We start from the raw sequence: 26,507 nt of genomic DNA, 5'->3' as shown, positions 1-26,507 counted from the left end.
TCCCCCAGGAGTGCCCCGGGATGGGGACCCCCACACCCACCCCACGGGGCCAGGGCCACCCTCCTGCCCCATGGGGCATCACCCCCATCCGCTGCCAGCCACACGGCCATGCCCCTGTGTCCCACCCTCCCTGCCCCGTGTCCCCATGTCCTCCTGTGTCCCCACCTCCCTGTCCTGTGTCCCCTCGTGTCCCCACTCCATCTCTGGCCCCTCAGCCGTGTCCCTGGTGTCCCCATGTCCTTGCCCTGTGTCCCCACACCACCTCCCCCCCCACGGCCGTGTGTCCCCGTGTCCTCTTGCTGTCCCGTGTCCCCACGCCATGGCCGTGGCCCCGTCGCCTCGTGCCCCTCCGGAGCCGGCGGGAGGGCGGGGGGCAGGACCCGGTTTTCCAGGGGTGCAGCAGGGTGGCTCGGCACGGCACGGCTCGGTACCGCACGGCTCGGCTCGGTACTGGAGGTCACGGGGACACACACGCGGAGGCTCGGCTCGGTACCGCCCCGCGGCGGGATGTAGCCCCGGTGCCGCCTGGTGCCCGGTGCCCCCGGTGCCTCCGGTGCCCGCCCCGCTGGCGCTGCCGGTGCCCGGGGGCGGGGCGGGGGGAACGGGCGGGACCGGGGGGGGCGGGGGGACCGGCGGCCACCGCGGGGAAGGCAGGGCCCGGCGGCGGCGGCGGCGGCGGCGGCGGAGCGGGTAGGGGCGGCGGGGGGGTGCTCCCGCCCCGAGGGCGCGGCGACGGGCGCGGCGGTCGGGGACCGGGACCCGGACCTGGATCGGCCGGCGGGGACAGGCACCGGGACCGGGACCGGGATCGGCGCGGGGACGGGGGGACGGGGGGGCGGGGCACGACACACCGCGAGCGCGGGCCGCGGGGGCAGCGGCTTGGGGGGGGGACAGGGGCGCGCGGGGGCCACATGTGGGGGGGCTGCGCACTGCTCGGGGGGGCTGCGCCGGAGACACCCCACTGGTGTCAGCGGCGGGGACCCCCCGAGCCGTGTCCCCGGGTTGCTGGGAGAAGCTGGGGGGGGCGGGGCAGGGCTGGCTGGGGACCCCCTGCCCTGCTGCCTGCCCCCCTAAGCCCCCCGGCTGGGCCCGCGGGGCAGCGGGGCTGGGGTCTCCCTGGCTGAGCCCCCCAGAGACCCTCACCCCGCCATTCCTCTGCACGAGGCTGTGGCCTTGTGTCCCCCGCTGCAGCACCGTGAGCCACACCGCAGCTGGAGCCGTGCCATGAGGGAGAGCTTCGACACCCTGCGTGCCCTGGGTACGCCCCAGGGGTCCCAGCCCCGCTCCTGCCACCCCCCACCACCGGCTGAGCAGGGGGTGCCTGCCCCTGCCCTGGGTAGACAGCGCGGGTGACAGGGTGTCGGGGTCCCCGGGGGGCTCAGCCTGGTGCCATCCCACCCTGCACAGGTTCCCCCGTGGCCAAGCCGGAGCCGGTCCCACTGGCAGAGGAGATGGAGGCACCGGGTTGTGCCGGCTCAGGTGGGTGCTGAGGCGGCGCTGCCTGTCCCCCTGCCCGTCCCCCTGCTCCTGGGGGTCTCCCGGGGTCCTGGCAGGGCAAGGGGCCGCCCCAGAGCTGGGGAGGGACCCTGGCTTTGCCACCTTTGTCTTCCCAGCGTGGCTGGTGGTCCCCAAGGTGGAGGCAATCCCTGAGGGTGATGGAGAAGAGCCGGGGGCTGCAGGGGAGCCGGGGAGCCTGGAGCACAGCTGCTCAGGTGAGGGCGTGGTGCTGGCACATGGCAACCCTCCTGGCCGTTGGGCATGCTGGGGCCATGGCACGGTGCTGTCGCTCTGTCCCCGTGGCCAGCAGCAGTGCCGGGGCTGCCCATGCTTGGTGTGGCATGTGCTGGGGGGAGCGCACTGTGCCCACCACCCTGCCACGTGTGCCCTGCAGAGGACTGGCTGGTGAGGAAGGTGAAGGTGGAAGACGAGTTCGAGGAGTGGCCAGCTGGCCCCGGCACCGAAGCCCTGCTGGCGGGGCAGCCCCCGGCCAGCGTCTTTCCCCCTGCTGCTGGCACGCTGGACTGCACGGGTACCTGCAAGCCAGAGCAGCCATGCCCGGAGGAGCTGGGCTGTGGTGGGCTGCCCGCCTTCACCCTGCCATCCTGGCCGCTGCTTGGCCAGAGCCCAGCCGGCACCGGTGGCTGTGAGCACTGCTTTCAGGCGCGGCTCAGCCTGCAGCTGCCAGTGAGCGAGGGTGAGCCCCAGCCTTGCGGGGGCTGCGGGACCCCGGCCCCCCCACGCCCCTTCGCCTGCACCCAGTGTGGGAAGGGCTTTGGCAAGAAGGCGCATCTGACACGGCACCTGCGGGTGCACACAGGTGAGCGGCCCTTCCCCTGTGGGCAGTGCGGCCGCCGGTTCCGCCAGAAGATCCACCTGCGCTCCCACCAGAAGACGCACACAGGCGAGCGGCCCTTCCCCTGCCCCGAATGCGGCCGCCGCTTCCGCAAGAAAACCCACCTGGTGCGGCACCAACGCACCCACACCGGCGAGCGGCCCTTCGCCTGTGCCCACTGCGGCCGCTGCTTCGCCCACAAGCAGCACCTCCTCCGGCACCAGCAGCTGCACACCGAGCCGGCGCCGGGGGACGGGGATGGGGGGCTGCCTGCCGAGCAGAAGCCCTTCCCCTGCCCCGAGTGCGGGAAGAGCTTCAGCTGGAAGAAGAACCTGGCATCCCACCGCCGGCTGCACCAGGAAGGACAGCCCTTTGCCTGTGCCGAATGCGGCCGCGGCTTCAGCGACAAGCGGCACCTGACGGCGCACCTGCGGGGGCACATGGGGCTGAAGCCCTACGCCTGCCCGCACTGCGAGAAGACCTTCAGCCACAAGCCCAACCTCACCACGCACCAGCGCACCCACACTGGCGAGCGGCCGTTCGCCTGCCCGCACTGCACCCGCGGCTTTGCCCACAACCAGCACCTGCTGCGGCACCTGCGGGTGCACACTGGTGAGCGCCCCTTCGCCTGCCCCCAGTGCGGCCGCTGCTTCAGCTCCCGCCCCAACCTCATCGCCCACGCCAAGGCGCACACCGGTGCCCGGCCCTTTGCCTGTGAGCAGTGCGGCCACACCTTCAGCCGAAAGTCCCACCTGGCACGGCACCAGGCGGTGCACACCGGCACCCGGCCCCACGCCTGCACCCAGTGTGGCAAGCGCTTCAGCTCCAAGACCAACCTGGTGCGGCATCAGGCAGTGCACACCGGCCACCGGCCCTACATCTGCACCCAGTGCGGCAAGAGCTTCAGCCGCAAAACCCACCTGCTGCGCCATGAGCGTACCCATGCCGCCACCACGCCCCGGCAGAGCTGGCCAGCCCCTGCTGCCCCAGCCCCCCCAGCCACCCTCTGCCCCTGAGCACTGAGCACCGGGACATGCCAGGGACCCTGGTGGCACCCAGCGCCGCAGCCTCCTGCAGGCACTGCCTGCAGACCCCAGCCCTGCCCATGGCCCCTTGCCCAGGCAGGGCCCCCCCCCGTGCCCGCTGGAGATGCAGCGCACGGTGTGGAGTGCAGCTCCTGACCGTGCCGGCAGCGATGTGGCCGGTGGCCAAGCCCCGGCTCTAAAATGGTCTCACAAACGCATGAGTAGGGTCCAGCCCGCGGCACACTGCGCCAGGGCTGGCGGGGGAGTTGGGGTACAGGGGGAGCCCCGTCCCGGCCCCTCTCAGGGCAGGGGCTGTCCCCGTGGGGGTGCCGGTTTGTGGGGGTGCCGTGGGGCAGAGGGGCACCAACCTGCCTGGTGCTGGCAGGAATGAGCCAAAACTGCCAATAAACCAACTTTTGCCGCAGTTCCCAGCGGGTGTCTGAGGGCCGAGCGGGGGGGACACAGGCAGGGGCAGACAGCGGAGGTCTCAGCTGGGGGCTGGGGTCGCATTGCCTTCCTGCGGTGGCAGCGTGACAGCCTGCGGCTGCTGGAGGCCACAGGAGGAGGGGGCCATGCCAGGACGTGCCGCTGCTGCCCGCTCTGTTGGCAGACCTCGCCTCTGGGGCCCTGGGCCGGCAGGCAGGGTTGTGGGTGGGGGACAGGCAGGGTTGCAGGCAGGATGCAGGCAGGCGGGACAGGGAGGGGATAGGCAGGGTTGCAGGCAGGATGCAGGCAGGGGGGACAGGGAGGGGACAGGCAGGATGCATGCAGGGCTGGGGGCGGGGCTGAGGGCGGGGCTTCGGGGGCCGCCGGGAGCCGTGCGGTGAGTGCGGGATGGGGCACCGGGGCGGGGGGGCCCACGGGCACCGGGCCCCACGCGTGTCCCCGCGGCCCAGTGCACCCCATGGGCTCCGGGCCCCACGCGTGTCCCCCACATACCCCGCAGACGTGCCCCGTGCGTGTCCCCGCGGCCCAAGGCGCCCCACGGACAAGCCCCAGGCAGCCACCCCACATGCTCTGGACCACATGCGTGCCCCTGCGCCCCCCGGATACCCCACGGGTGTTCCTGTGACCCATGCCCCCCCCAGACATGCCCCACACATGTCCCTAGGCCTCCCCGTGGGCTCTGGACCCCACATGTCCCCACACCCCAGGGGACCCCACAGATGTGCCCCACACGTCCCCACAACCCAGGGCCCTCCCAGGACATTCCCCATGTGTCACCACACCCCAGGGCATCCCACAGACGTGCCCCACGGGTGTCCCCGTGCCCAGGGACACCCCACAGACATTCCTCATGCGTGTCCCTGCACCCCTGGACACCCCACAGATGTGTCCCATGTGTGTTCCACACCCCAGGGCACCCCACAGGTGCCAGGCCCCCCACCCTCCCCAGCCAGGCTCCAGCCCCCACAGCCAGGGGGTGCAGGGGGCACAGGGCCCAACTACTTCCTTCCCTCCAGCTGCTGGCACCAAGCGGATCTGGGGGTCCCCGGCTAGGATGGAGGGTCGTGGGGAGGCGGGCGAGGAGGAGGAGGAGGAGGAGGCAGAGGGGGAAGAGGAGGGGGTGCGAATCACCCCCCAGCTGCTGAAGGCCAGCACCGGGGAGTTTGCCCTGGAGTCCATCCTGCTGCTGAAGCTGCGGTGCCGCGGCATCGCCCACCTGGGCTGCCTGGGTGACTGCGCCAACCTGGAGTGGCTGGACCTCTCCGGCAACGCCATCACCCAGCTGGGGCCACTGGCCGCCCTCAAGTCCCTCACCGTCCTCAACCTCTCCTGCAACCGCATCACCAGCCTGGAGCCGCTTGGCTCTTGCCATAACCTCCAGAGCCTCAACGTCGCTGGTAACCTGGTGAGCAGCCTGCAGCAGCTGCGCTGCCTGACAGGGCTGCGGCGCCTGGAAAGCCTGCGCCTCCACGACCCACTCGCCCATCTCACCAACCCCCTCTGCGCTGCCCCGGCGTACTGCACCACCTTGGCTGACATGTTCCCCGGCCTCAAAGCCATCGACGGTGAGCGGGTGTCTGGTCGCGGCAGCGAGCTCTACCAGCTCTGCCGGGATCTGGACAGCTCGCTGGGCCATGGTGCTGGCGCTGGTGCCGAACCGGTCCGTGCTGCTCAGCCCTGGGTGGAGGCAGGTTTCTGGGAGCCGCGGCCACCACGGCACAGCTCCATCATGGAGGAGGCCTACAGGCAGTTCGGGGAGGCGCTGCAGGAGTGCCGGGAGCTGAGCCACCGTGCCGACAATGCCATCACCCAGGCGGAACGGGTGCTGAGCGGCCGCCCCGACCCCAGCTCCTTCATCTTCTGAGCCACGAGACCCCCAGTCCCATGAGGGGAGAACCCCCCACCCTGTGCCGCTGCTGTCCTGGCACTGGGCCACACACAGGGACACGGCAGGGACCAGGGGGCATTGTGGCGCCGTGCAGTAAAGCCATGCCATCCTCTGAGACCCCTCTTGGCTGCATTGTCCTGGGCCTCAAGCAGCTGGGGGTTGGGGGGGAACTGCTTCTACCCATAGTTCTGCCTGGACCCACCGTGTCCCCATCCCTCCTCCTGGGCTGGGGACAACAGGCAGGGAGGGGACGCACCTGGTGGCAGAGGGGGAGCTAGCATGGAGCCCCTGTGGCTGGAGGGATGCGGGGCTGAGCCCCCCATGGCCCCCTCCCTCCCCAGCGATCCCCAGTATGAATAATGCCGGTGACAGTGGGTGCCAGAGCTGGGGTTTACTGGAGAGCTGGGGGCAGGTGCGGAGGGGGTGCGTCCAGGACCGTCCTTTGGCCACAGGGTGCTGGGGGGTGGCAAGCGAGAGCAGGGGGCGGGGCTGGGCCCCCATGGCAGCATCTGTCTCCTCGAGCTGGCGGAGGTGGTGGCCTGGAGAGGGGACATGGGGAGGGGCTCACTGTGGGAGAAGGGAGAAGCCCCCTGCACACACCCACACGCATCTCTGTGTCCCCTTGTCCCGATCCCCCTGTCCCCAGCACCAGCTCACCCTGCTGGTGGCAGGCCTGGCTGGTGATGCGCCAGGGGGGTGGGTTGTGGTGACCCCCCACAATCTGGCTCCTCTCTTAGCAGAGGAGTACCCACATCCCAGCAGTGGCAGGGGATGTCAGAGCCCTGCAGCACCTACCATGTCGGCTGGGCCGGCGCCTAGGCTGGCAGCCCCTTGGAGAAGGCGTACATGCCAGGGAGGTATAGCGCATCCACCGCCTTGCCGGTCTCTTCCACCGCCCTGCACTCCGCCTCGTCCCGGTGCTTGATCTCCTGTGGGGCAGAGCATGTGGGCTGGCACCCACCGTGGCACCGCCGGGGTCCCGGCAGCCGGTGGCGACCCATGCTGGTGCCGCCCGGGGACAGCTCACCTTCACTGCTAGATGATGGCTGGGGCCGCAGTTTTGGTACTTGTCCAGCACTTTGGGGACATCGCTGTTGTCAAACTTGTAGCAAGCCAGGCAGGTCGGCTTCCGCTGGGGACAGAGCACAGCCCGTCACTGCCAGCCCCCCAGGGACACCTGGCGTGTCCCGGCCAGCCCTCTGCCCTGCCAGGCCTGGGGACATCGCTGCCGCTTGCTGTGGCACTGCCACCTCACCATGAACTGCTGGCACCCTCAGCCCTTGCCGGCATGGGCAGTGGCACAGCGGGGGCTGGGGTGGGCAGGGGGCCGTGTCCCCGCGGGGGGTGGCCCAAGAGCCCACCTGGTTCTCCAGGGTCCTGCAGTTCTGCCGCCGCGGTGCCCTCTTGCTGCAGGCTGTCTGCACCAGGGTCACCCGCAGCTCGATGAACGTCCCCGAGGGGTCTTCCTGGGGGCAGAGGGGACAGTGCGTCAGCCGCAGGGGGTTGGGCTCCCCGGAGCCCCCCTGTCTCTCCCGAAGAACTGGCACATGCAAGCTGCTGCCGTCGGTGCCCCCTGGCCGGGCACCAGCACTGCTTGTCCCACGGCCAGCCAAGGTTAATGAGTAGCTGCACTCTGCCCCCCCCCCCGCCCCTGTGCCCCCCCGGCCCGCCCCGCCCCGCCACCAGGGCGTCCCACAGCCACCACCCCCTCCGCAGCCACCGCCACTCCTCTGGGACCCCCTGGCACCCACTGCTGCTCTTCCATGAGACCCCTGTAGCCACTGCCCCCCCTCCGTGACACCCCGTCCCTCTGGGACCCCCCTGCACCCACCGCCACTCTTCTGGGACGCCCTGGTACCCACCGCCCCTGGGACACCCCTGGCACACCCTGCCACTCTTCCATGACACCCCTGTACCCACTGCCACCCCCCTCCAGGACACTCCCTCCCTCCAGGACACCCCTGTACCCACCGCCCCTCCCTGGGGACGCCCCTCCCCGCCGAGGCCTGGCCGGGGTCCCGGCCGCCCCCACCCCCGGGACCGGGCAGCCCCCGCTCACCCGCTCGACCACCCCCTCCACCGCCCGCTCCCTGAAGAGCGCCCGCACGCTGCTGCGCCCGTGGAAGGAGTCCAGCACGTCCCGCACCACCCGCCGCTGCAGCGGGCTCTGGCCGCCGGCCGCCAGGGCCACCAAACCCAGGCACAGGGCTAGCGGGAGCAGCCTCATCCCTGCGGCGGGGGGGCTCCCTGGCCCTGCCAGCCGCGCCGAGCCGAGCTGCCCGCGGGGCTCCCGGTCGTTCATTAACCCGTTTCCTGGGCACTGCCCCGTTCCGCCCCCGGGCCGCCCCCCCCCGCACAGCCCCCCCGGCACAGGCCCCGGGGGGAGGCCCCGGTCAGGGCTACCGGGGACCCAGGCGTGGCTACCGACAGCCCGGTCACAGCTACCGGGGGCGCACACACGCAGGCAGCTGCGTCCCGGGGGGCTGCCACCCCCGGGAAGGGGCCCGGGGGCCGGAGGGGGGGAGCGGCCCTCCCACCTGGGCCACAAGGACCGCTCGGGCTCGGTACCGGCCGCCCCCGCCGTGCAACTGGGCAGAGCGGGCCGGCCGGGCTCCCGGAGCTCTCCCGCCCTGCTGGCCCCGCGGGGCCGTGCGACTGGTACCGGGTCCCCTGCATGCCGCCGCCCCGGGGCACTGCAAAGCCGCCGGTCCCTCCGCCCCTGCCCCCCCCGGTCCCCGCGGCCGGTGCCGTGGCGGTGGCAAGGCCTCCCCCCCCGGTGCGGGAGGCGGGAGCTGCGGGTGCCGGAGGACGAACAGCCCCCAAGGGTCGGGCCGCGGTGTCACGCACCGGCCGCCCCCCGGAGCCAGTCGCCGGAGGGGGGGGAGGGGGAAGGCCAGGCCAAGGGCCCCGCACCGACAGCGCCTCCCGCCGGCGGGGCCTGCAGGGCCGGGCCCCGGGACGAGTACAGCCGCCCCCTAGCGGAGGCTCAGCCGGGCCTCCCCGATACCGGGGCCGACGGCCACACGGGGAAATGGCGGCGGGGAGACGCTCTGGCCCAGCTTGCGGCACTCTATGATGGGTCCGGGGGTGGGGGGGCCGCTCTGGCAGCGCGCCGAGGGCTCGATGGTGCGGTGTGCCGTGGCGCCGACAGAGGGCGCTGCCGGCCGCACTACGGGTGCCTCCGCGGGTCACGGCCGCTGACCCGGAAGTGCTCTGGACCCGCAGTGGGCGGGGCAGGCCTTCTCCTCCTCCTCCTCCTCCCGGTGCGTTGCCGCCGCGGTGACGTCACCGCTAGGACGACGTCATCGTGTCGCGGGACATCGTTCGCCCGTGAGTTTCCCCGGGGAGGCGACTCCGGGGGCCGGGGGGTGGGGTGGGGTGTCGTCATGGCAACGTGCGGCCCGGCCCATGGGGGGGTCTCGGTGAGGGGCTGCGCCCTGGGGGGGGCGCATAGTGAGGGCCCGGGCCGGGGCGGGGCACAGTGAGAGCCCGGGCCCGGGGGTGGGGTAGGGCACGGTGAGTAGCCCCGCGCGGTGAGACCTGGAGCCCGGGGCTGGGGGGGCGGCTGGGGCCTGGCTGGGGGGCCCGGGGCAAGGCGGGGAGGGTCGATGGGGCGGCCAGAGGGGTGTCAGGGTGTTGGGGGGGTGACACCGGGGGCAGCAGGGCGGCTGGGCTCCCCCGGGGGGTGCCGCTCTGGTGCGGGGCTTTGCAGAGGGGGCACCCGGCTTTCCCCCCAACCCGACCGCGGTCTCTTCCCTGGCGTGGGGTCGTGGTTTGGCGGCGGGGGGGACTTTGCTGTCACCCGAGTCCCAGGGAACCGGGTTCCTCCTGCCCCGGGAAGCACCGGCAGCGCCCAACCACGCAGTCACTCTGGGCACGGGGCTCCCCAGCGGGGGGGCAACGCTCAGGAACCGCCGGGCGTTCCCCGCCATTGCCCTGTCCTCGCTCCAAGGGGGAGGCGGGAAACGCTTCATGACTTCCCGGGACATTAGAAACGGGTTTGGTGTGGGAAAAGTGACGGGGGAGAGCTGAGAGGAGGCAGAGGAGGGGAGGTCGCATTTGTCCTGCCGTGGGCAGCCCCCCTGGGAGCACCGCCCGGGCAGTGCTGTGCTGGCCAACCCACTTGCCACACAACGGATGTCGTGGCCAAAATCTGCTGAGCTGAGCACAGGATCTGGCGCCCGCAGCCACCCCCGCGCCCAGCTTATTGTCACTGGTGTCCTGTCCCTGTCCAGTGGCAGCACAACCCAGCTGTGACCACCAGCTCTGAGCCCCTCTCCGGACTGTACCTGGCATGCCTCGGCCCCCCACCGCAGCCCCGGCCCTGCTCCCCACCTGCATGCCCTCAGACAGCTGCCTGCTAGCCCGGGGCTTCCCGGGCCGTAAGCAGATTCAGGTCCAGGGGAATTTCCATGTTTTGGCGTCAAGAGTTCTCCCCTGAAGCTGGTTCTTCCCCTTGGGGCAGGGTTTGCAGGCAGCTCACTGCCAAGGGACTGGGTTTGTGCCGTGGCCTCAAGGCCCTGCCTGCGCCACTGCCACCTTCTTCCTGCTGCTCCAGCAAGCCTCGGAGGACTCCCCCCCCCCCCCCCCGAATTCCCGTTACTGCCTCTCCTTGGCTGTGCCGGCTCTGTAACCGGCTGTGGGGAGCGATGCGGTGTGGTTAAACACATACACAAAGCCCTGGCAGGGCTGCTCACCAGGGCTGAGCTGGCTGCGGGATCCATCAGTGCCTGGTGGCATTAGCGATCGGGAGCTAATGACGCCTCATGCAGCAGAGAGCTGTGTCCCGCTGCTGTGACACCCCTGGGACATGCCCCCCAGCAGGTGTCCGCACCAGAGGGTCTGGGGCCCTGAGTGCGGTACGCTGCCAGGGAGGGGTGGGATCCCAGCCGGCTCCCACGTGGTGTGGCTCTGCTGCCAGATTCCAAAAATAGTTCTAATTAGGTGTTTGTCAAAGCGTCCCAGTCGCTGCCGGGGCTTTTTAAGGGTGATGTGGGGCTTGCGCGTGGATGGGGGGGGGTCTAATCTGAAGTGTCGCTGCAGTAGCCCCCTCCTCGAGGCACCGTGTCCTGCACAGGACGCTGGAGAGGAGGGAACAGAGCGGGCACCCCCGGAAAAGGTGGGCAAGAGGTTCCTTTCCGACCAGCACTGGGCAGAAGGCGTTTTGCTGGTGGGTCACGGAGCGGGTGCTGGGGAGGGAGGTCAGCCGGAGCGGGGCTGGGTGGCACAGGAGCGGGCATGGCTGGCGAGGCGGTGCCGGGAGCTGTCGCTGCCAGTCCCTACGGCCGCACGCAGCGCTCGGCGTGTGGTGACAGGCCTCTCGGCGTGGACTACAAATCCCAGTAGCGCTGCGGGGAAGCTTCGCTGTAAACAGAATGAATCCGGGCCAGACCCTGGGGTCAGCGCCTTCCTCTCCCCTAAAATAACTCGGAGGAGGAGGAGGGATACAGACACTGGCAGAGCCTCTCCCGAGGCCGGCGCGCCGCTCCAGCTTTGCCTGCCGGCGTGCTGCGCTGCTTGCTCTGCTCACCCGCTCCTCTCTCTCGCCCTCGCAGGGACCTGCAGCAGCCATTTGGAGGAAGTGGAGGAAGCTCGGAGCCCGCGACCCTGGCGGAAGGCGGAGGACAGCCGCCGCCCCGTGCGCTCCTCGGAGCTGATGTCCTCTCCCCTCGCCGGGCGGCCCTGAGGGGAGCGATGTCTGCGGGGGGAGCGCCCCAGGTACGTGCGGGGCACTGGCGGAGGGCAGTGGCTTCCCCGCCGTCCCTGGGGAGGGGAAAGCCCGAAGCGGGGCCAGCTCTGGCCGGGTCCCTCTGCGGCAGAGCAGGGCGGCTGCTGGTACGGTTGGGAGGAGCCCTGCTCCGCTTTCATGCCGCGACATTTTGGGGGGGGCTCTTGGGGTTTTCCCAGGGGCTGGGAGCTCTTCTGGTGATTTCTCCTCGTCATTTGGAAATACTGGTGCCCAAGGAGCCGCGCTAACCCCGTGTGAGACTTTTCTTTTAAATTGGCGCTTCTTAAAGTTACGGCAGCCGTCAGAGCGCGGGCTGGGCTCCGTGTCTCCTGCCATCTGCTCTCCTTGTGCTCCTGCCAAGCTACAGAGGAGTTTTGAGGGAAGAGAGGAATCCTGGGGAGGGAGGGTGGGTGGATTGGGTGTCGAGCTTCCCAGGAGAAGCCACTTTGCCTCCTTAAGGAGGTCTCCTCCTTTGGTCGAGATCCAGGCTGGGTTGGCAGCGGGGCTGGGTGATTGCACCCAGGCAAGGGATCCACTTGGGAAAGAAGTGATCTTGTTAGAGAGGGTGACGAGCATGTGGCTTCAGGCCTTAGTGAGCTCCATTCAAGGGTTTTGCTGATGAAGAAACTGAGGCACGGAGAATTCCTGTGCCAAAACAAGTCAGTGGCGAAGCGGGAGGTCTTAGCCTGAGCCCTTGTGCCTGCCTGGAGCTCTGCCCTGCCCTCCCACACCTCTGCCTGCACCTCCCTGCTCCTTTCCTGAAGGATTAGAGCTACCTTTTGACACGCCGTGTGTCACGGCGCAGGGGCAGCAGTGCCCAGTGTTGCGGCTGGTCTGCTGGGCAGAGCCAGCCCTTCTGCCTCCTCCAGTGTCGCATCAGCTTTTCCCAGCCCTCCACAGGGAAGAGGGCCCAGGAGTTTTCCCACTCGCGCTGCAGGAGCTCTGGAGTCCGAGGAGAACACCCTGGTGGTGATCCTGCTGAGTCAGGACCCTGTTAGCTCTCAAGTTCAGGTTCAAAGGGGTGCAAGGGCTCTCTGAGGGCCCAGGTGTTTGAAGTGGTGCGGCATGCCTGTCACCCCGGGCCAGGTGCACACCTCACTGTGGGGCAGATCTTGCTGGTGGCAGCCCATGGGCATTGGGTACCGATCCAAAACCCCACCGCTGTCAGATTGTTGAGGTTGGAAGAGCTTTAAAATCATTGAGTCCAACCATTAACCCAGCACTGCCAAGCCCACCACTAAACCACGTTTCTAAGTGCCACGTGTACATGTCTTTTAAATATCTCCGGGGATGGTGACTTTACCATGTCCCTGGGCAGCCTGTCCCAGTGCCTGACCACCCTTTCAGGGAAGATGTTCCCCAACCCCCAGTCTAAACTTCCCCTGGTGCAACTTGAGGCCGTTTCCTCTTGTTCTGTCACTTGTTCCTGGGAGCACAGACCGACCCCCCCTCGCTGCACCCCCCTGTCAGGCAGCTGCAGGGAGCGAGAAGGTCCCCCCGAGCCCCCTTCTCTCCAGGCTGAACACCCAGCTTTCCCCTGAGCTCCCCCCCCCAGGCTGTGCCCCAGCCCCTTCCCCAGCCCCCTGCCCGGCTCTGGACACGCTCCAGCCCCTCAGGGTCTGGCTGGTGCTGAGGGGCCCAGACTGAGCCCAGCATTCGAGGGGCGGCCCCCCCAGTGCCCAGCGCAGGGGGATGGTTGCTGCCCTGGTCCTGCTGGCCAAAACCCAAAGAAACAAACCCCTAGAAGGTGATGGTGATCTGCTGAAACTCTTCTCTCTCCTGGACCAGCCTGCCCATGCCCTGAACCTGCTCCCTTACCCCAGGCTGAGCGAGGTGCCGAGAGCCGGACACGAGCTGGATGCTGTTAGCACGGAGATCCCATCTGACCCCTGCACAGGTGACTGCTGGGGCTGGTGGGTGGTGGGCGGGTGGCCTCGTGCCAGACATGCTTCACTGGCATGGGAGGGAGTGTTTGTGGGTACACTTGTGTGTTCTCTGGAGTGTTTTGCTATTGCTGCTGCTGCCAACACCGCTCTTGGCGAGGCAGGGCTGGAGCAGGCTCTGGGAAGGTTTCTGATCATTTAGGGTGTTACAGACTGCAGCGGCACAGTTGTAGGTAGCCCTGCGGTAACACCAATTCCAACTGAGTGCTGGCAATGGTCTCCTCCTGAGCAGGGTGGGGGGGGCGCAGGGGATGACACAAATATCATATGTAAATATATGCATATGTGGCACCAGCTGGGAACTGGAGGCAGGTCCTTTGGCCTCTCTGCCAGCCGAGCCCTGCTAAAGGGAGAGACTTCTCTTCTGCTTGGGAGGCTCAGGTTGGAACTAATCGCATTTTTGTGGTAACCTTTGAAATCCGATCATAAAAGCATTGTGCGGGATCTAAGGTTACCTGGGTGAGTGTGTGAAAGGCTGTGGAAGGAATAGTTTTCCAAAGAACGGCGCTCCTTCCCACCTTTCGCATTGCCAGAAGAAGGGAGCCTGGTGCTGGTATTTCCTTTTATCTTTAATTACACTTCAGGCATCAGAAGCTTAAAATAGATGAAAGCGATGCCCCCAGGCCTCGTTAATTTTAGCTTGTTTGTGAATTAACGCAGGCATCTCCAGCGTAACGACGCCTATGCCGAATGCGTGTTTTGCAGTGTGACAGTTCATGGTGACCAGCTCTTATCCCTTCAACCAGGCTACAGATTTTTCAAGCCCGGTGGTTTGTTTGGTATTAAACAGTCGGAGGAGCCGTACACTGAAGGCCAGCAGATGCAGGAGGAGAGCAAGATCCTTGTCAGCCCCTGTGCAGGTAGGTGCTCCATGTGTCCCAGAGGTGGCTGTGGGAGGCATGGGAAACTGGCCTTGGCAGGGGATGTTCCTCTTGTAGGCAGAGGCCAGTTTTTGGCCACTCTGGGCCAGTTTGTGGCCATTTTGAGCCAGTTTGCAGCCATTTTGAGCATTCTGAGCCAGTTTGTGGTCATTTTGGGCCAGTTAATGGCAAGTTTTTGCTATTGCTGCCGTTCCTGGCAAGTCGGGGGTGGAGTGAGCTCATCGGGGTTCTGCTCTGCACTGCAGTTACGAACTGCAGTGATTTAGGTTTTAGGCAGTACTGCGAGGATCAGGGAGTTGGACTCTGATCCTTACGGGTCCCTTCCAACTTGCGACATTCTGTGGTTCTATGAAAGACTCTGAAATTAATGTCTTGAATCTTTTTGAAATCTAGTTGAGCCTGGTCGAGTGAATAAAGTCGAGCAGCCCGAGGAGAAACCCGGGGCAGCTGCTGGCTCCTTGGAGCTGTATCCCGCAGCCGCCAGCAGTTCCGGCCGCTGGTTTCATGGTGGGCAGCGTGTGCCTGAGCGGGCGAGCGTGGAGAGAGATGGTGCCACCAGCCTCAGCCCGCTCTCCACCCGGGTGGCCTGCTGGGTGCCGCAGCTTGGTGCTGGCCCTTTCCGCTGCGCCCAGTGTGGGAAAGGCTTCCGCCAGAAGCAAAGCCTCATCACGCATGAGAGGATCCACACTGGAGAGAAACCCTACAGGTGTGGGGACTGCGGGAAGAGCTTCAGCCAGCGGCCCAACCTCCTGACCCACCGCCGTGTACACACGGGTGAGCGTCCCTTCCCCTGTGCCCAGTGCGGCAAGAGCTTCAGCCAGAAAGCCAACCTCCTGGCCCACCAGCGCATCCATGCTGCTGGCGAGAAGGCACTGGCAGGGGGTGAGCAGGAGGATGGGGCTTCCAGCAAGCCCAAGCTGCGATCCCAGCAGAGGAATTACCAGGAGGACACCCCTTTTGTCTGCCCCGAGTGTGGGAAGAGCTTCAGGCAGAAGCCCAACCTCATCACTCACCGGAGGATCCACACCGGCGAGCGTCCCTTCACCTGCTTCCTCTGTGGCAGGAGCTTCAACCAGAAAACCAACCTGGTCACCCATTACCGCGTGCACACCGGGGAGCGCCCCTTTGCCTGCACCCAGTGTGGCAAGCGCTTCACCCAGAAAACCAACCTGGTGACACACCAGAGCACCCACACCGACCTCCGCCCCTACCCCTGTGGGCAGTGCCAGAAGTGCTTCAAGGACAAAGTCTCCCTCAAAGCCCACCAGAAGACTCACGCACCACGACAGCGGCGCTGCCCAGGCCGCAGCCCAGCCGCCGGCCTGCCCTATGGCACTGCGCCCACCCTGCTGCAGCCCGGGGGTCCTGAGCAAGAGGGCCCTTTCAGCCCCATGCCACCGCTGCCCATTCAGAAGATCCCTGAGGGCCAGGAGCTGTATTCGTGTACGGAGAAGAGCTTTCCCCCGAAGGAACCACTCCTGCCACACCAGCAGGCCCCACTGGGTGAGCAGACCTTCCCCTGTGTCCAGTGCGGGGAGGGGTTTTGCCAGAAGGTGACTCTCCTCCGGCCACAGCACGGCCCTGCCACCGAGGCTGCCGGGGGGTGCACTGCAGCCTTCAGCCACGGCCCGCACCTTCTGGGGCACCTGGGGGTGCAGCCTGTCCTCGGGGATGCAACCCCCCCGGCTCCCCAGGCCCCCGGGGCGGAGAAGCCCTTTATCTGCAACCAGTGCGGCAACAGCTTTGGCCTCTGGCTCTCCCTTGTGGCCCACCAGAAGACCCACGTCGGGCAGAAGTCCTACCCCTGCCCCGAGCATGAGAAGAGCTCCAGTGATGAGCTGTCCCCCAAAGCTCCCCAGGAGAAGCAGGTGGAGGGGAGGGCCTGGGTGTGCCCTGAGTGCGGGAGAAGCTTCGTCCAGTATGAGCGTTTGGTAAAACACAGGCAAAACCACCGGGGCCGAGGGCCCTACCGCTGCGATGTCTGTGGGAAGAGGTTCAGCCTGAAGACCAACCTGGTGACCCACCAACGCATCCACACCGGTGAGCGTCCCTTCACCTGCGGGGTCTGCGGCCGCCGCTTCAACCAGAAGGGCAACCTGGTCACCCACTACCGTACGCACACCGGGGAGCGCCCCTTTGCCTGCACCCAGTGCGGCAAGCGCTTCGCCCAGAAGCCCAACCTCATTGCCCACCAGAAGACCCACACCGGCAGGCAGCCCTTCACCTGCCTGGAGTGTCCCAAGCGCTTCAAGAGCAAGCTCTCCCTGCGGGTCCACCAGCGAGTGCACGTGGCTGAGAGACCCCAGAGTGAGCCGGGCCAGGCCCCCAGCCTGCAGACCCACCCTGGGAGCCCCTACCCCTGCTCGCTCTGTGGGGAGACCTTCGAGGAGCACGGGGAGCTGCAGCTGCACCGGCAAGGCCATGCCGGAGAGCGGCCGCATGCCTGTGCCGAGTGTGGGAAGCGATTCCGGCAGAAGGTGAATCTGGCCGTACACCAGAGGACCCACACTGGGGAGCGGCCATTCCGTTGCGCCGAATGCGGGAAGGGCTTCAGCCAGAAGGCTCACCTTCTCCGGCACCGCCGGACGCATGCCGGCGGTATCCCGCCCTCCTGCTGCGAGGGGACCTGCCCAGCGCACCAGGAGCAGCCAGATGGGAGCGGCGCTCCCCTGGGAAAAGGGGCAGAGCCCCCCAGCATGCTGCTGCCCCCCTGCTCCCGTGGAGCTGCTCATGGATCACTGGCTCGGGAGGAGCTCCGGCCGGGAGCGCAGCCCCCCAACAGACCGGAGAGCCCCTCTGGGGCGGCCGACATCCTCCTGCAGCTGATGCAGGAAGACCACCACCTTGTGCCCGGTTCCCACCACCCGCAGGAGGGTCCCGCGGGGCAGTGCCCCTGTAAGTGCACCGAGGGCGGGGAAGGCTTGAGCCCGAAGCCACCGAGCCTGCCGCCGCAGTGCTGCTGCGCCGACTGCGTGAGCCAGCGACAGCTGCTCCTCAAGCCCCAGCCCGACTGCCGGGCAGAGCTCTGGTGCAAGTACGGTGGCTGCGGCAGAAGCTTTGAGGAGAAACGAGTCCTGAGAGTGCCTGAAAGAGCGCATGGTGACGAGAAGCCCTCGCCATGCCCCAGCTGCTTGTAACGCCCGCGCAGGCTGCTGAAAACCTGCCTCTGGGCGAGGGACTGGACCTCATCGCTCTTGCACTAAAAGACACCAAACCTAATGAGGCGGCGGCTGGCGCTGGGGGCCCATTGCTGACCAAACAAGGACAGTGCCGAGGGAAAGCTGCAAGCTGGGACTCGTGGTGCCTGCCAGGATGTGGCGGTGGCGGTGGTGGGGGCTCAGGAGGAGCGTGGTGGTTTTGGGAACTGAGGACCCTGCGGGTGGGTATCGAATGGGGTGAAGCAGGAGACCGACTCTGATGCACCGCATGAGCTTTCTGTCTGGTGAACATACCAAATCTATGGAGGGGACGGAGCTAAGGAGCAGTGGCAGGGCCCTGGGTCCACGATGTTCGCTCCTGCTGTGGCCGCACAGACTGTAGGGAGTGGGAAGAGCTTGGGATCTGGGATCTATCAGCTTAAAAACTGCTTCCATCATGCAGCAGACCTTGCAGTGGCACGTCTGCCTGCTCCTGCCTTTGGTCCAAGCAGAGGCCCAGAGACAGCCATGGGGCAGAGAGGGGCCTCTGTGGGTCACAGGCTTCTTCCAGAACCCTCCATCCTTCTCCTCCAGACTGGACATCATTCCACAAGAATGCGTTTGGACTGGAAGAGCCGAGACCCGCTGGCAGCCGCCAGTGGAGGGGAGCAGCCTGGCCAGGCTGGGTGGGAGGAGAGCACTGCAGGAGGCAGGGAGAGCTGGGGAGAGGTGTCTGGGCCCTTCCTGCCTGGGGGGCCACCTCCTGCCAGTGCTCCCTGGCCAATGTGGCAGGGGCCGGCTGGTGGCTTCCCTGGGGGTGGAGCAGAGGCGCTGGCCGAGCACCGGAAAAATGAGAAACAGCCGGGAAACGGCGTGGAAGCATCTCTGCTCACCTCTGCTTCCCAAAGGGACCCGGGAGGAGCCTGCCCTCTGAGCCCGGGGAGGGGGGGGGCACGCAGGGTGATGGGGGGGGGGTGGGGAAGGGGTGGGGAAGGGGGGGTGTAGCTTTTGCTTCTCTACTTGCTCTGTGGATAATCTTTCTGACTAGCACCTCTTTCTGGTACTCAGTTAACTTCTGGATAAGTAACCCACATGCACTGGGGTGGTGGCCATAGCCTGCGGAGCTGTGGTGGTAGCTTGTGGCAGTGGTGTCCACTGTTTCCCTGCTGGCACGGGTTCCTGGCTGCCGGCAGCGGCAGGGGTGCATGGGAGGCACAGGTTGCTTGCCAGGGCTTGCCTGGTGCATCTCTGCTTCCCTGTCGGCGCAGCAGAGCCCATGGTACCGGGAGGCGAAGCTGGGGAGCCATGTTGGCGGGGCAGAGCTTTAGAAATGGGAACCGAGCGCCTGAAAGCCAGCGTGGTTGCGGAGGGCGCTTTGTCTGGGAGGGGAAACCCACCTCGGCTGTTGCGTCCGAGGGGCGCCACTGGCCTACCGCTCCCCTCCCATGTGCCACCAGCTCTGCCCGGCTGTGCCACAGCAGCCGTGTCTTGCCGCGCTGGGCTGTAGAGCCGCGTGGCTGCAACCACTGGACAGTGACCTTCTTTGCAAACACCTGGGATGGCGTTACCGCAGCCCAGCTCAGCACCACGCTGCTCACCACCAGCACCCAGCTACTTGCATATGTTCCGGGGGTGCAGCGTAAGGGGAGGCTTTGTCACCTGCCGGGGGCCAGGGTGGCAGCTGGGGGGACGCCGGGATGGTCACGACTGGAGCTTTGGCTGGGGTGCAGCACCCTGAGCCAACAGCAGCCAGCTGGGAGCTGCCTGGAACCCAAAATCTGGTAGGCGGGGGTGGGTGTCCACCCCTGTCCCCCCTCACCCGCTCTCCCCAGGGCACGTGTGTCCCCCTCCTCCCCTCTGCCCCGCTCCAGCAGCATTTCAGGTCCTTGCAATTCTATTTTTTTGAGGTTATTTAAAATAAAAGCTTTCTCACAGCAGGTTCCTGGCTCTGGCCTGGGAAGTGTCGGGGCTGTGCTGCGGCATGAGCCTGGCCTGGGAGCTGGGGCCAGTCTGCGGCAGCAGGGTCTGCCCTGGGCTCGCACCCAGGCTGGAGTGTGGGCTCGGGCGAAGGCAGGTGAGTTTCTGGCTCGATCCAAAGCTCTTCCTGACCCTTGAGGCCAGAGCCGTGTCCCTGGGCCACCGGCCACCTTCCTGGTTGAGCCAGGGTGCCTGGCCACCTGCAGCTCGGCGGGCACGCTGCGTGCCAGCTCTGCTGGCCCCTGGCCCCACTCACAGGGACCACCAGCACAGCCAAGGGAGGGGCACTGGGCCCGGCTTTCTCCCCTACTGACAGACAGAGCACAGCACTGGATGGCACCTGGCCTCTGTTCTGCGGCCGTGGCTCTGCGGGACGGCAAGCTGTGGCTCAGGGTTGTGTTGGGCCTAGTTACCAGTAATGCCACTGGCTGGGAAGCCCCTCTGCGGAGGAAGCCTTTGCCAAAGCCACTGGCCCTGGGCTCCCCTTGCCCCACGGAGCACGGCATTCCCTGGCGAATGCCCCCAGCACTGCCCAGGCTGCTCCATGGGTGCTTTAGCCACGAGCTGCACATGGCTGCACTGCTCACCACGCTCTGGCGGGGACATGAAGCCGAGGTGACCTCTGGCTATCCCCCTATCACTGTACCCGGACAGATGTCCCCTGTCCTGTCCCACGGCAGCCCCTGGCTGCACACCTCCACCAGAACGGGAGCAGTACCAGGTCTGTGGCTGCCAGCTGCATCCTGGCTGTCCCCACTAGACCTGCGATGTCACCTCCCGGCCTGCTTCAGCACTCGTTGTCACAGTCCCCTTGGGGAGGGGACATGTCCCCACTTGTCCCCCGCCAGCCAGTTCCTGGCTTTGGCTCTGGAAGGCAGGTGTGGATGGTGTTTTGGCATCACCCGGCATGTCAGGCCTGGGCAATGGGGTGATAGCAATCTCTGCCGACGGCATCCCAGCCCGCCTGGCTGCCGAATGCTGACAAGCTGCGGCCTGCAGGGAGCCTTTGTGCCGAGCGTGCCTGGCGGGTGCCCAGGGCTAGCCCTGGCTGTGCTGCGCTGCCGCCACCCTCCCGTGCGCTCTGTGGCCACTGAACCTCTCCAGGACACCCAGGCTCAGTTATGGCCTGGAGGTGCAGGTGGTGCCACCAGCTCCTGGTGGTGCCGGTGCCCCAGTGCGGCAGCTGGGGATGCCAGGAGACTGCGACAGGGAGAAACGCCTGGTCCCTGCTGCAGCAGGAGCTCAGGGCCAGCATGGCCCCAAGCCCTGCATGGTGTGGCCCCAGTGCCCAGCCGTGGGCTCCTATCCCCGTGACATCCCTGTGCTCGGCCCCAGTGTGGCAGGCAGGTGCCAGGCTCTGTGCCGTGGGGCCTGTGTCATAGCGCTGCTGCCATCACCACCAGCCTGTGGCTCAGCAGGGACCGGTGCTACCGCCAGCTTTGTGCCAGGGTAACTGTCATGTCTGCCACACCACCACCAAAACGTGGGCCAGTGCTCCTGACGATGGCTGGTGGCACACGGGCACCACCGGGCTGCAGCTCCCTGCGCTGGTGGGGGGATCCCCCCATGCTGGCAGCCCCCCAGCATGGCCGGGCCCGGCACAGGCGAGCCAGTCTCAGTGTGGGAGAAGCTGCGGGTCCCGCGTGGGCTGGGGTAACTCACTGTCACCAGGGTGTCCCAGCCCTGAAGCTGCCGCGACAGCTGCCCCACAGGCTGGACAAGGGTCCTGCGGCACCGAACGCACCCGGGACCCTGACCCCGGCCGGCGCAAGGGGGCCACTCCCGCGTGAAGGGGCGCTCGGCAGTCCCGCGCCCACCCGAGTCACCCGTGGGCTCGGAGCCACGTGGCTGAGCACCCCGGTCGGCCCCCCCGTGGGACCCCCGCCGCTCCCGGCCCCGGGGTTTGCAGCACTTGAGGCCGGGCCCTGCGCCCGGGGGGGCCGCGCTGCGGTGGGCTGGGGCGGGGGGGGGTGTCCGGGGAGGGGTCCGGGGGGTGCTGCCGGGCCCGCTCCGCCGGGGCCCGCGGGCGGAGCCGCCGCAAGGCCGGGGTGACGGGCGCCGGTGCGTCAGGCGGGCGGGGCCGGCGGGACGCGGCGCGGCGGCGGAGCGGGGCAGGTCGGTGCCGGGGAGGGGGGGCAGACGCGCCGCCGGGGGGCACCGGGGAGCCCCGAGGGCGGGGCGGGGGGAGCGGGGACGGGGACCGGGACCCCCCAACCCGCGCTCCGACCGGCCCCGGGCCGGCCCCCCCGCCTGGAAGCGCCGCGGACACGCGTGGGAGCCGCCGGCCCGGGCTGCGCGGGGGGAGCCGGGAGCGGGGCGGGCGCGGGCGGCGCGGGTGGGCCCGGCCCCGCTGGGCTCGGCTCGGCTCGGCTCGGCTCAGCCCAGGTGGGCCCGTCTCGGTTCGGTTGGGCTCGCCCGGCGCGGGTGGGCTCGGCTCGGCTGGGCTCAGCCTGGCTTGGTTTGGGTGGGCTCAGCTCTGCTCGGGTGTGCTCTGCCCGGCTTGGCCCAGCCCGGCCTGGCTCGGCCCTCATTGCTGCTCCGGTTGAGGCCGGGCCCTGGCACCTTCCCCCTCGGGGCTGCTGCAGCTCCCATATCCCCCATATCCCTCATATCCCCCATACCACCCACACCTCCTGTACCCCCTACATCCCCTGTACCCCCTGTACCACCCACACTGGGATACCTCGACACGGCAGCCGGGGCAGGGCAGGGGGCACAGGTGGGTGGGAGCACCCCAGGGGTGGCTCGGTGGGTGCTGGTGGTCCTGGCACAGCCCAGCCTGGCTGGTCGGCAGAGGCGCAGGGCCAGTGCGGGGGCTGCAGCCCTGGTGTTTCCCCCCCCCAGGGATGCGGGTACCGTGACTCACAGTGGGTGCCCATGACAGACCTGGCTTCGCCCATGGGCGAGAGCCCCTTCGCCTTCCCAGGCGGCGAGGAGGGGCTGGGGGACGAGAAGGCGCTGGTGATCCACAGCCAGGCAGAGGAGGAGGCGGAGAAGGAGTTCAAGTGCATCCTCTGCGGGGAATGCTTCGGCCAGCAGCCCAGCCTTGCCCGACACCAGAAGCACCACGCTGGGGAACGCACCTTCATCTGTGCCGAGTGTGGCAAAGCCTTCAGCCTCAAGCACAACCTCATCATCCACCAGCGCATCCACACTGGGGAGCGTCCCTACCAGTGCGGCGTCTGCCAGAAGAGCTTCAGCCTCAAGCAGAACCTGCTCACCCACCAGCGCATCCACAGCGGTGAGAAGCCCTTCTCCTGTCAGCGCTGCGGGAAGCGCTTCCGTGAGCAGCGCTTCCTCCTCAACCACCAGCGCACCCATGCCGAGGACCGGCCTGGCACCACCACTGACACGGATGTCCAGCCCGGCGGCAGCCGCTCACCAGAGCCTCATGAGGCAGCCGGCGGCCCCTTCGCCTGTGCCCGGTGTGGGAAGAGCTTCGGCTGCAGGAGCAGCCTGGCCATGCACCAGCGCAGCCATGGTGGGGAGCGGCCCTTCACCTGCCCCGACTGCGGCAAGACCTTCAGCCAAAAGGGCTCCCTGAGGATCCACCGGCGCACCCACACCAGTGAGGCCCCCTTCACCTGCGCCCAGTGTGGCCAGAGCTTTGCCCAGAAGGGCAACTTCACCGCGCACCAGTGCACCCATGGGGCCGGGGCTGCCCTCACATGAGCCCCCGCCCCACCTCGGCACCCCCTGCCCACACCGGCCCCCCTCCAACCACAGGTCCTGCGGTGCCCGTGCCACCTTTGGGGCTGCCCCCCTCAGCCAGTTCCCACCACAGGGTGCTCCACTCGCACTCCCTCCTGCAATGGGGAATTCTGTCCTGCGGGAGCTGGGGGTCACTAGACGCTTCCCTGGGGTTACGGGACAGTGCTGTCGGCACGGTGCAGGGAGCCACCAGCATACCTGCTCGGGGCACATCACACGGCTCAGCCGCACACACAGCCGTGTCCAGCCTGACAGGATGCCAGGGAACGCCCAGGGCCGTGCTGCTCGCCTGCTTCCCACCCCTCGTCCTCCTGCTGGGTTTTTTCTCCTGATGGCTAGGAGGCCATTCCTACCAGCACCAGGAGCCTCAGGCCCTCCTGTCCCCTGTGCCAGGAGGAGCCTCATGCAGCCTGCGCAGTTCCCTGGGAGCCCTTCCTCCCCCTTGCCCAGCACCACAGTGGTGCAGCCTCGTGCTGCAGCCTAAACCCCTTGGATCAGGGTGAGAGACCGTGGAGGAGGAGGAGGAAGAGGAGGGAGGTTTCCCCAGGGCATCCGCACGCCGTCCCCCTGCCCTGGCTGGCATGGCTGCAGTCCACTGCGGTGAACCCACTCGCCAGCCAGCATGGCTGAAGTGCCTGGTGCTGGCGCAGGGTAACCTCTGCTGTGATTGCTCACCCAGGAAATGACAGCTGTGACTGCCAGAGCAGAGCCGGACCTCAGCAGCTGCCAGCCCCATGCCACATCCTGCAGGGATGGAGCTGCACCACCGGGCATGAAGAGGAGGAGGCAGTGGCTCGCCCCGGCTGCACGGAGAGCCCCCAGTGGCGCAGAAATCACACGAAATAAAAATTAAATAAAACACAAAGCTCGAGGGTGGAGACTGCTTCCCCACTGGCAGCAGCTCCAGCATGGAGGAGGGACTGCATTGAGGTAGGGGGCTGCACCCCGCTGCGGCAAGGCAGAGACCCCCAGCCCAGGCAGCGCAGAGGTCCCAGCACGGTACCAGCGGTGAGGAGCTGAAGGATGACAGCGGCGGGTAGCACCTGGCCAAGAAGGTGTGGGGTGAGGGCAGCAGGGAGGACGCAGGGTGGGAAGTCTCCACTCTGACACCAAACCGCGGGTGGCGAGCCAGAGCCTGGCTGGGAGAAGTGAGATGCACCAGGGTAGGAAAACCTCTGCCATGCCGGGCACATGCGGCTGCAGGAGAGGACTGGCACATGGCACAGCTCTGGCTCCTGATGAGGCCAACGTCCTGGTCACTGCTGAATCCTGAGGGAGCTGGGCCAGGGCTCCCTCCTGCAGACCCTCCCTGCACCCTTGTGTGACGCCCTGGGCCAGCCGCAGGATCCAGGTCAAGTGTCCAGGGTAAGTGTCCCCACGGGGGGGGGACATGTGGCACTTCACAACACCCCAGCCTTCACCTGGTGCCAGCAGCACTGCCTGTCCCGGGGCAGGATGCTCCATGCACGGAACAATGAACCAGAGCAGCAGAAATGCATTTTCCAAACCCAGGGACGTTGTTCCCCGAGCGTGTCACTCAGCACAGGGCCGTCCTGGTGGGCTGGCACCACGCTGCCCATGCGCTTCCCCCCAGCTCCCAGTACTCCCAGACAAGGAGCGAAGCCCTCACGGGTGCCTGCACAGGGACCCCCCCGCACTGCCCTGTCCCCCCACCATCTCCTTTGCTGCTGTTGTGTGGAAATGCAGGTACTTCGATATGTATCATTAAACGAATTAAAGCCTGGAAAATCCCACGTCTCTATCTCACTGGGAACATGGGGGGCCCTGCTGGGTCAGCCCATCCCTGTGCTGGGCATGCAGAGCAGAGCTGGGAGAACTGTCCCGGCCTTCCCATCGGCACTCCGACCCCACCGGGGTGTCCTGGAGAACAAATGCAAACATGTATTTAGCAAAACCCCCAAGTCACGTTCCATGGTTGTGGTTCACAATGTGCAGTCAAGCCAGGAACCACATTCGAGTGATGGCTCTGGGTGCTGCACAGCGGCAGGGGCTGCTCTGCTGGGGCTGGGGGTGGGGGGCAAGGGCAGCCGCTGCTCAGGCTCACTGAGGCCACCCCTCATTGGGGATGGAGCCCCTTGGATGCTGGTGTGACCAGCTCTGCACCACCGCCTGCCAGTGAGCAACAGGCCGCATGGCCCCACTCATCAAGGCACCGGCTCCATGTGGCTCCTTGCCCTCTGGCATGGCCGGGGGGCGTTTCTCTCTCGTGAGTGGGCGTTTGAGCCTTGTGCCGGCTGTAGTGGTGTTTGCTCCTGTCTCCCACTCGCTTTTCCGGGCTCTCCAGGTTGCCAAAGGCCCCACGTCACTGGTGGGATGGTGGTGGAGCGAGACACCAGCTCACCCTCTGCAGCGAGCCCCGTGCAGGCATCCGTCCCAGCCTCCCCTTGCCTGGCTCGGTGCCTACCACCGTCGCTGGACCCTGTACTGGGGACCGGCAGAGCGTGCCCACACCGCCACTATCCCCAGGGAGGGATGTCACTGGGATGAGCAGCAGCCAGAGCAGGGGAACACCCAGCATGAGCTTGGGGACACCTCCACGGGCTCAGGCCTGGCGTGCTGGCTGCTGTGGTGAGCTGGGGCTGTGCCATGAGCTCAGCCTTCACTGCTGGCCCCCAAGCACCCCACCCTGGGTGCTGCCAGCCCTGGGCACCCAGGAAATCCTTTTTGTGCTTGGTGCCGCTGGAGCGCCACTCATCACCGGTATGTTGAGGGTGCTGTGCCGGAGCAGGTTCCTGGCACGGCTTATGCAGTGGGCAAAGGGCATTGGCTGCCAGTGTGGGGAGCATGGCTGAAGCTCTGCTGCCAGCATATGGGCTGTGGTGGGCAAGAGGAACGTCCTGGTGCCCCATGGCTGTCCCTGCCCCAGAAACTCGGGCAACACAGTCACCATCCCAGCACATCCCCAGCTCAGCACCTCCCACCCCTGCCCTGCCTCTCCTCACTGCCAGGCTCTGCCCCTGCCGCCCTCACTGGTTTTACGGCAGCGGTTCCCTTTTGCCTGACACCTGCCCTCGTGCAGCCGCCAACACAGAGCGCCCAAGCTGCCAATGGGGAAAACCATCGGCGGAACTGGGCCCCCCTGCAGCACCGTCACCCGAGGCTGTGCATGCGTGGGGGGCAGTCCCATGTCCTGGGGTCCATGACATCCCTGGGATCTCTGATTCTCTGGGACTGTGTGGCCCTCGATCTCTGCAGTTGGTGGATCCTTGGGATCCCTGAGTCTCTGAGGTCCCTGTGTCCCCATGTCCCTTATTCCGATGTTCCCAACACCCAGTGTCCCAGCCCTGCTGTTCTCCATGCTGACACTCAGTGTTGCAGCTCTGCTCCAGGGGCTCCGTGGCCAGAGTTGCCCCCCCACGCCAGCAGGCAGGTACTGGGACCATCGGGGACCGGGGTTGGCAGGTACCAGAGCCAAGC

At 67.3% G+C, this 26,507-nt stretch overlaps 5 protein-coding genes across 10 annotated transcripts; 4 read left to right on the top strand and 1 right to left on the bottom strand.

Moving 5' to 3' along the window:
- The first annotated feature begins 669 nt into the window (after window positions 1–669).
- Window positions 670–3,912, top strand: ZNF467 (zinc finger protein 467). Its single transcript, XM_055806404.1, has 5 exons — window positions 670–690; window positions 1,165–1,258; window positions 1,408–1,479; window positions 1,614–1,712; window positions 1,892–3,912. Exons 2-5 carry the CDS (start codon window positions 1,225–1,227, stop codon window positions 3,346–3,348), a joined length of 1,662 nt encoding a protein of 553 aa, XP_055662379.1. The 5' UTR covers window positions 670–690; window positions 1,165–1,224; the 3' UTR covers window positions 3,349–3,912.
- A 241-nt stretch (window positions 3,913–4,153) lies between these two features.
- LRRC61 (leucine rich repeat containing 61) lies at window positions 4,154–5,807 on the top strand. Its single transcript, XM_055806410.1, has 2 exons — window positions 4,154–4,180; window positions 4,821–5,807. Exon 2 carries the CDS (start codon window positions 4,859–4,861, stop codon window positions 5,666–5,668), a length of 810 nt encoding a protein of 269 aa, XP_055662385.1. The 5' UTR covers window positions 4,154–4,180; window positions 4,821–4,858; the 3' UTR covers window positions 5,669–5,807.
- Window positions 5,808–6,068: 261 nt separating this feature from the next.
- Window positions 6,069–8,007, bottom strand: RARRES2 (retinoic acid receptor responder 2). The gene is made up of 5 exons (XM_055806413.1): window positions 7,752–8,007; window positions 7,054–7,158; window positions 6,720–6,824; window positions 6,488–6,621; window positions 6,069–6,231 (listed from the first exon to the last, which is right to left on the bottom strand). Exons 1-4 carry the CDS (start codon window positions 7,992–7,994, stop codon window positions 6,508–6,510), a joined length of 567 nt encoding a protein of 188 aa, XP_055662388.1. The 5' UTR covers window positions 7,995–8,007; the 3' UTR covers window positions 6,069–6,231; window positions 6,488–6,507.
- Window positions 8,008–8,931: 924 nt separating this feature from the next.
- On the top strand, window positions 8,932–19,318 carry LOC114012155 (zinc finger protein 271-like). 6 transcript variants are annotated; one of them, XM_055806383.1, is made up of 5 exons: window positions 8,932–9,022; window positions 11,248–11,410; window positions 13,209–13,317; window positions 14,110–14,223; window positions 14,638–19,318. In XM_055806383.1, the coding sequence occupies exons 2-5, from the start codon at window positions 11,387–11,389 to the stop codon at window positions 17,379–17,381; spliced, it is 2,991 nt and encodes a 996-aa protein (XP_055662358.1). In that variant the 5' UTR covers window positions 8,932–9,022; window positions 11,248–11,386; the 3' UTR covers window positions 17,382–19,318. The 6 variants fall into 6 exon arrangements, with proteins under 6 accessions (XP_055662358.1, XP_055662357.1, XP_027642455.2 ...); XM_055806382.1 differs by lacking the exon at window positions 8,932–9,022 and adding an exon at window positions 9,069–9,114; XM_027786654.2 differs by lacking the exon at window positions 8,932–9,022 and adding an exon at window positions 9,336–10,862.
- Window positions 19,319–21,400: 2,082 nt separating this feature from the next.
- On the top strand, window positions 21,401–24,823 carry LOC114012153 (oocyte zinc finger protein XlCOF26). The gene is made up of 3 exons (XM_055806412.1): window positions 21,401–21,473; window positions 22,203–22,926; window positions 23,749–24,823. The coding sequence occupies exons 2-3, from the start codon at window positions 22,236–22,238 to the stop codon at window positions 23,913–23,915; spliced, it is 858 nt and encodes a 285-aa protein (XP_055662387.1). The 5' UTR covers window positions 21,401–21,473; window positions 22,203–22,235; the 3' UTR covers window positions 23,916–24,823.
- The last annotated feature ends 1,684 nt before the right edge of the window (window positions 24,824–26,507 follow it).

The sequence above is a fragment of the Falco peregrinus genome, chromosome 5 (assembly GCF_023634155.1).
Source record: "Falco peregrinus isolate bFalPer1 chromosome 5, bFalPer1.pri, whole genome shotgun sequence".
NCBI lineage: Eukaryota > Metazoa > Chordata > Aves > Falconiformes > Falconidae > Falco > Falco peregrinus.
This window is presented reverse-complemented; position numbering and strand designations above follow the sequence as displayed.

What these genes read in the sequence shown, in the direction of transcription:
- LOC114012153 (XM_055806412.1), top strand. Translation starts at nt 22,236, where the DNA reads ATGACAGACCTGGCTTCGCCCATGGGCGAGAGCCCCTTCGCCTTCCCA. An exon ending in CCACCGGCGCACCCACACCA is followed by an intron (nt 22,927 to 23,748) that starts GTGAGGCCCCCT and finishes TTGCTCACCCAG; the next exon opens with GAAATGACAGCTGTGACTGC.
- RARRES2 (XM_055806413.1), bottom strand. Translation starts at nt 7,994, where the DNA reads ATGAACGACCGGGAGCCCCGCGGGCAGCTCGGCTCGGCGCGGCTGGCA. An exon ending in TGGAGGGGGTGGTCGAGCGG is followed by an intron (nt 7,159 to 7,751) that starts GTGAGCGGGGGC and finishes CTCTGCCCCCAG; the next exon opens with GAAGACCCCTCGGGGACGTT. An exon ending in GCAGGACCCTGGAGAACCAG is followed by an intron (nt 6,825 to 7,053) that starts GTGGGCTCTTGG and finishes CTCTGTCCCCAG; the next exon opens with CGGAAGCCGACCTGCCTGGC.
- LRRC61 (XM_055806410.1), top strand. Translation starts at nt 4,859, where the DNA reads ATGGAGGGTCGTGGGGAGGCGGGCGAGGAGGAGGAGGAGGAGGAGGCA.
- LOC114012155 (XM_055806380.1), top strand. Translation starts at nt 11,068, where the DNA reads ATGAATCCGGGCCAGACCCTGGG. An exon ending in CTGCGGGGGGAGCGCCCCAG is followed by an intron (nt 11,411 to 13,208) that starts GTACGTGCGGGG and finishes CTCCTGGACCAG; the next exon opens with CCTGCCCATGCCCTGAACCT. An exon ending in CCTTGTCAGCCCCTGTGCAG is followed by an intron (nt 14,224 to 14,637) that starts GTAGGTGCTCCA and finishes TTTGAAATCTAG; the next exon opens with TTGAGCCTGGTCGAGTGAAT.
- ZNF467 (XM_055806404.1), top strand. Translation starts at nt 1,225, where the DNA reads ATGAGGGAGAGCTTCGACACCCTGCGTGCCCTGG. An exon ending in CGACACCCTGCGTGCCCTGG is followed by an intron (nt 1,259 to 1,407) that starts GTACGCCCCAGG and finishes CACCCTGCACAG; the next exon opens with GTTCCCCCGTGGCCAAGCCG. An exon ending in ACCGGGTTGTGCCGGCTCAG is followed by an intron (nt 1,480 to 1,613) that starts GTGGGTGCTGAG and finishes TTGTCTTCCCAG; the next exon opens with CGTGGCTGGTGGTCCCCAAG.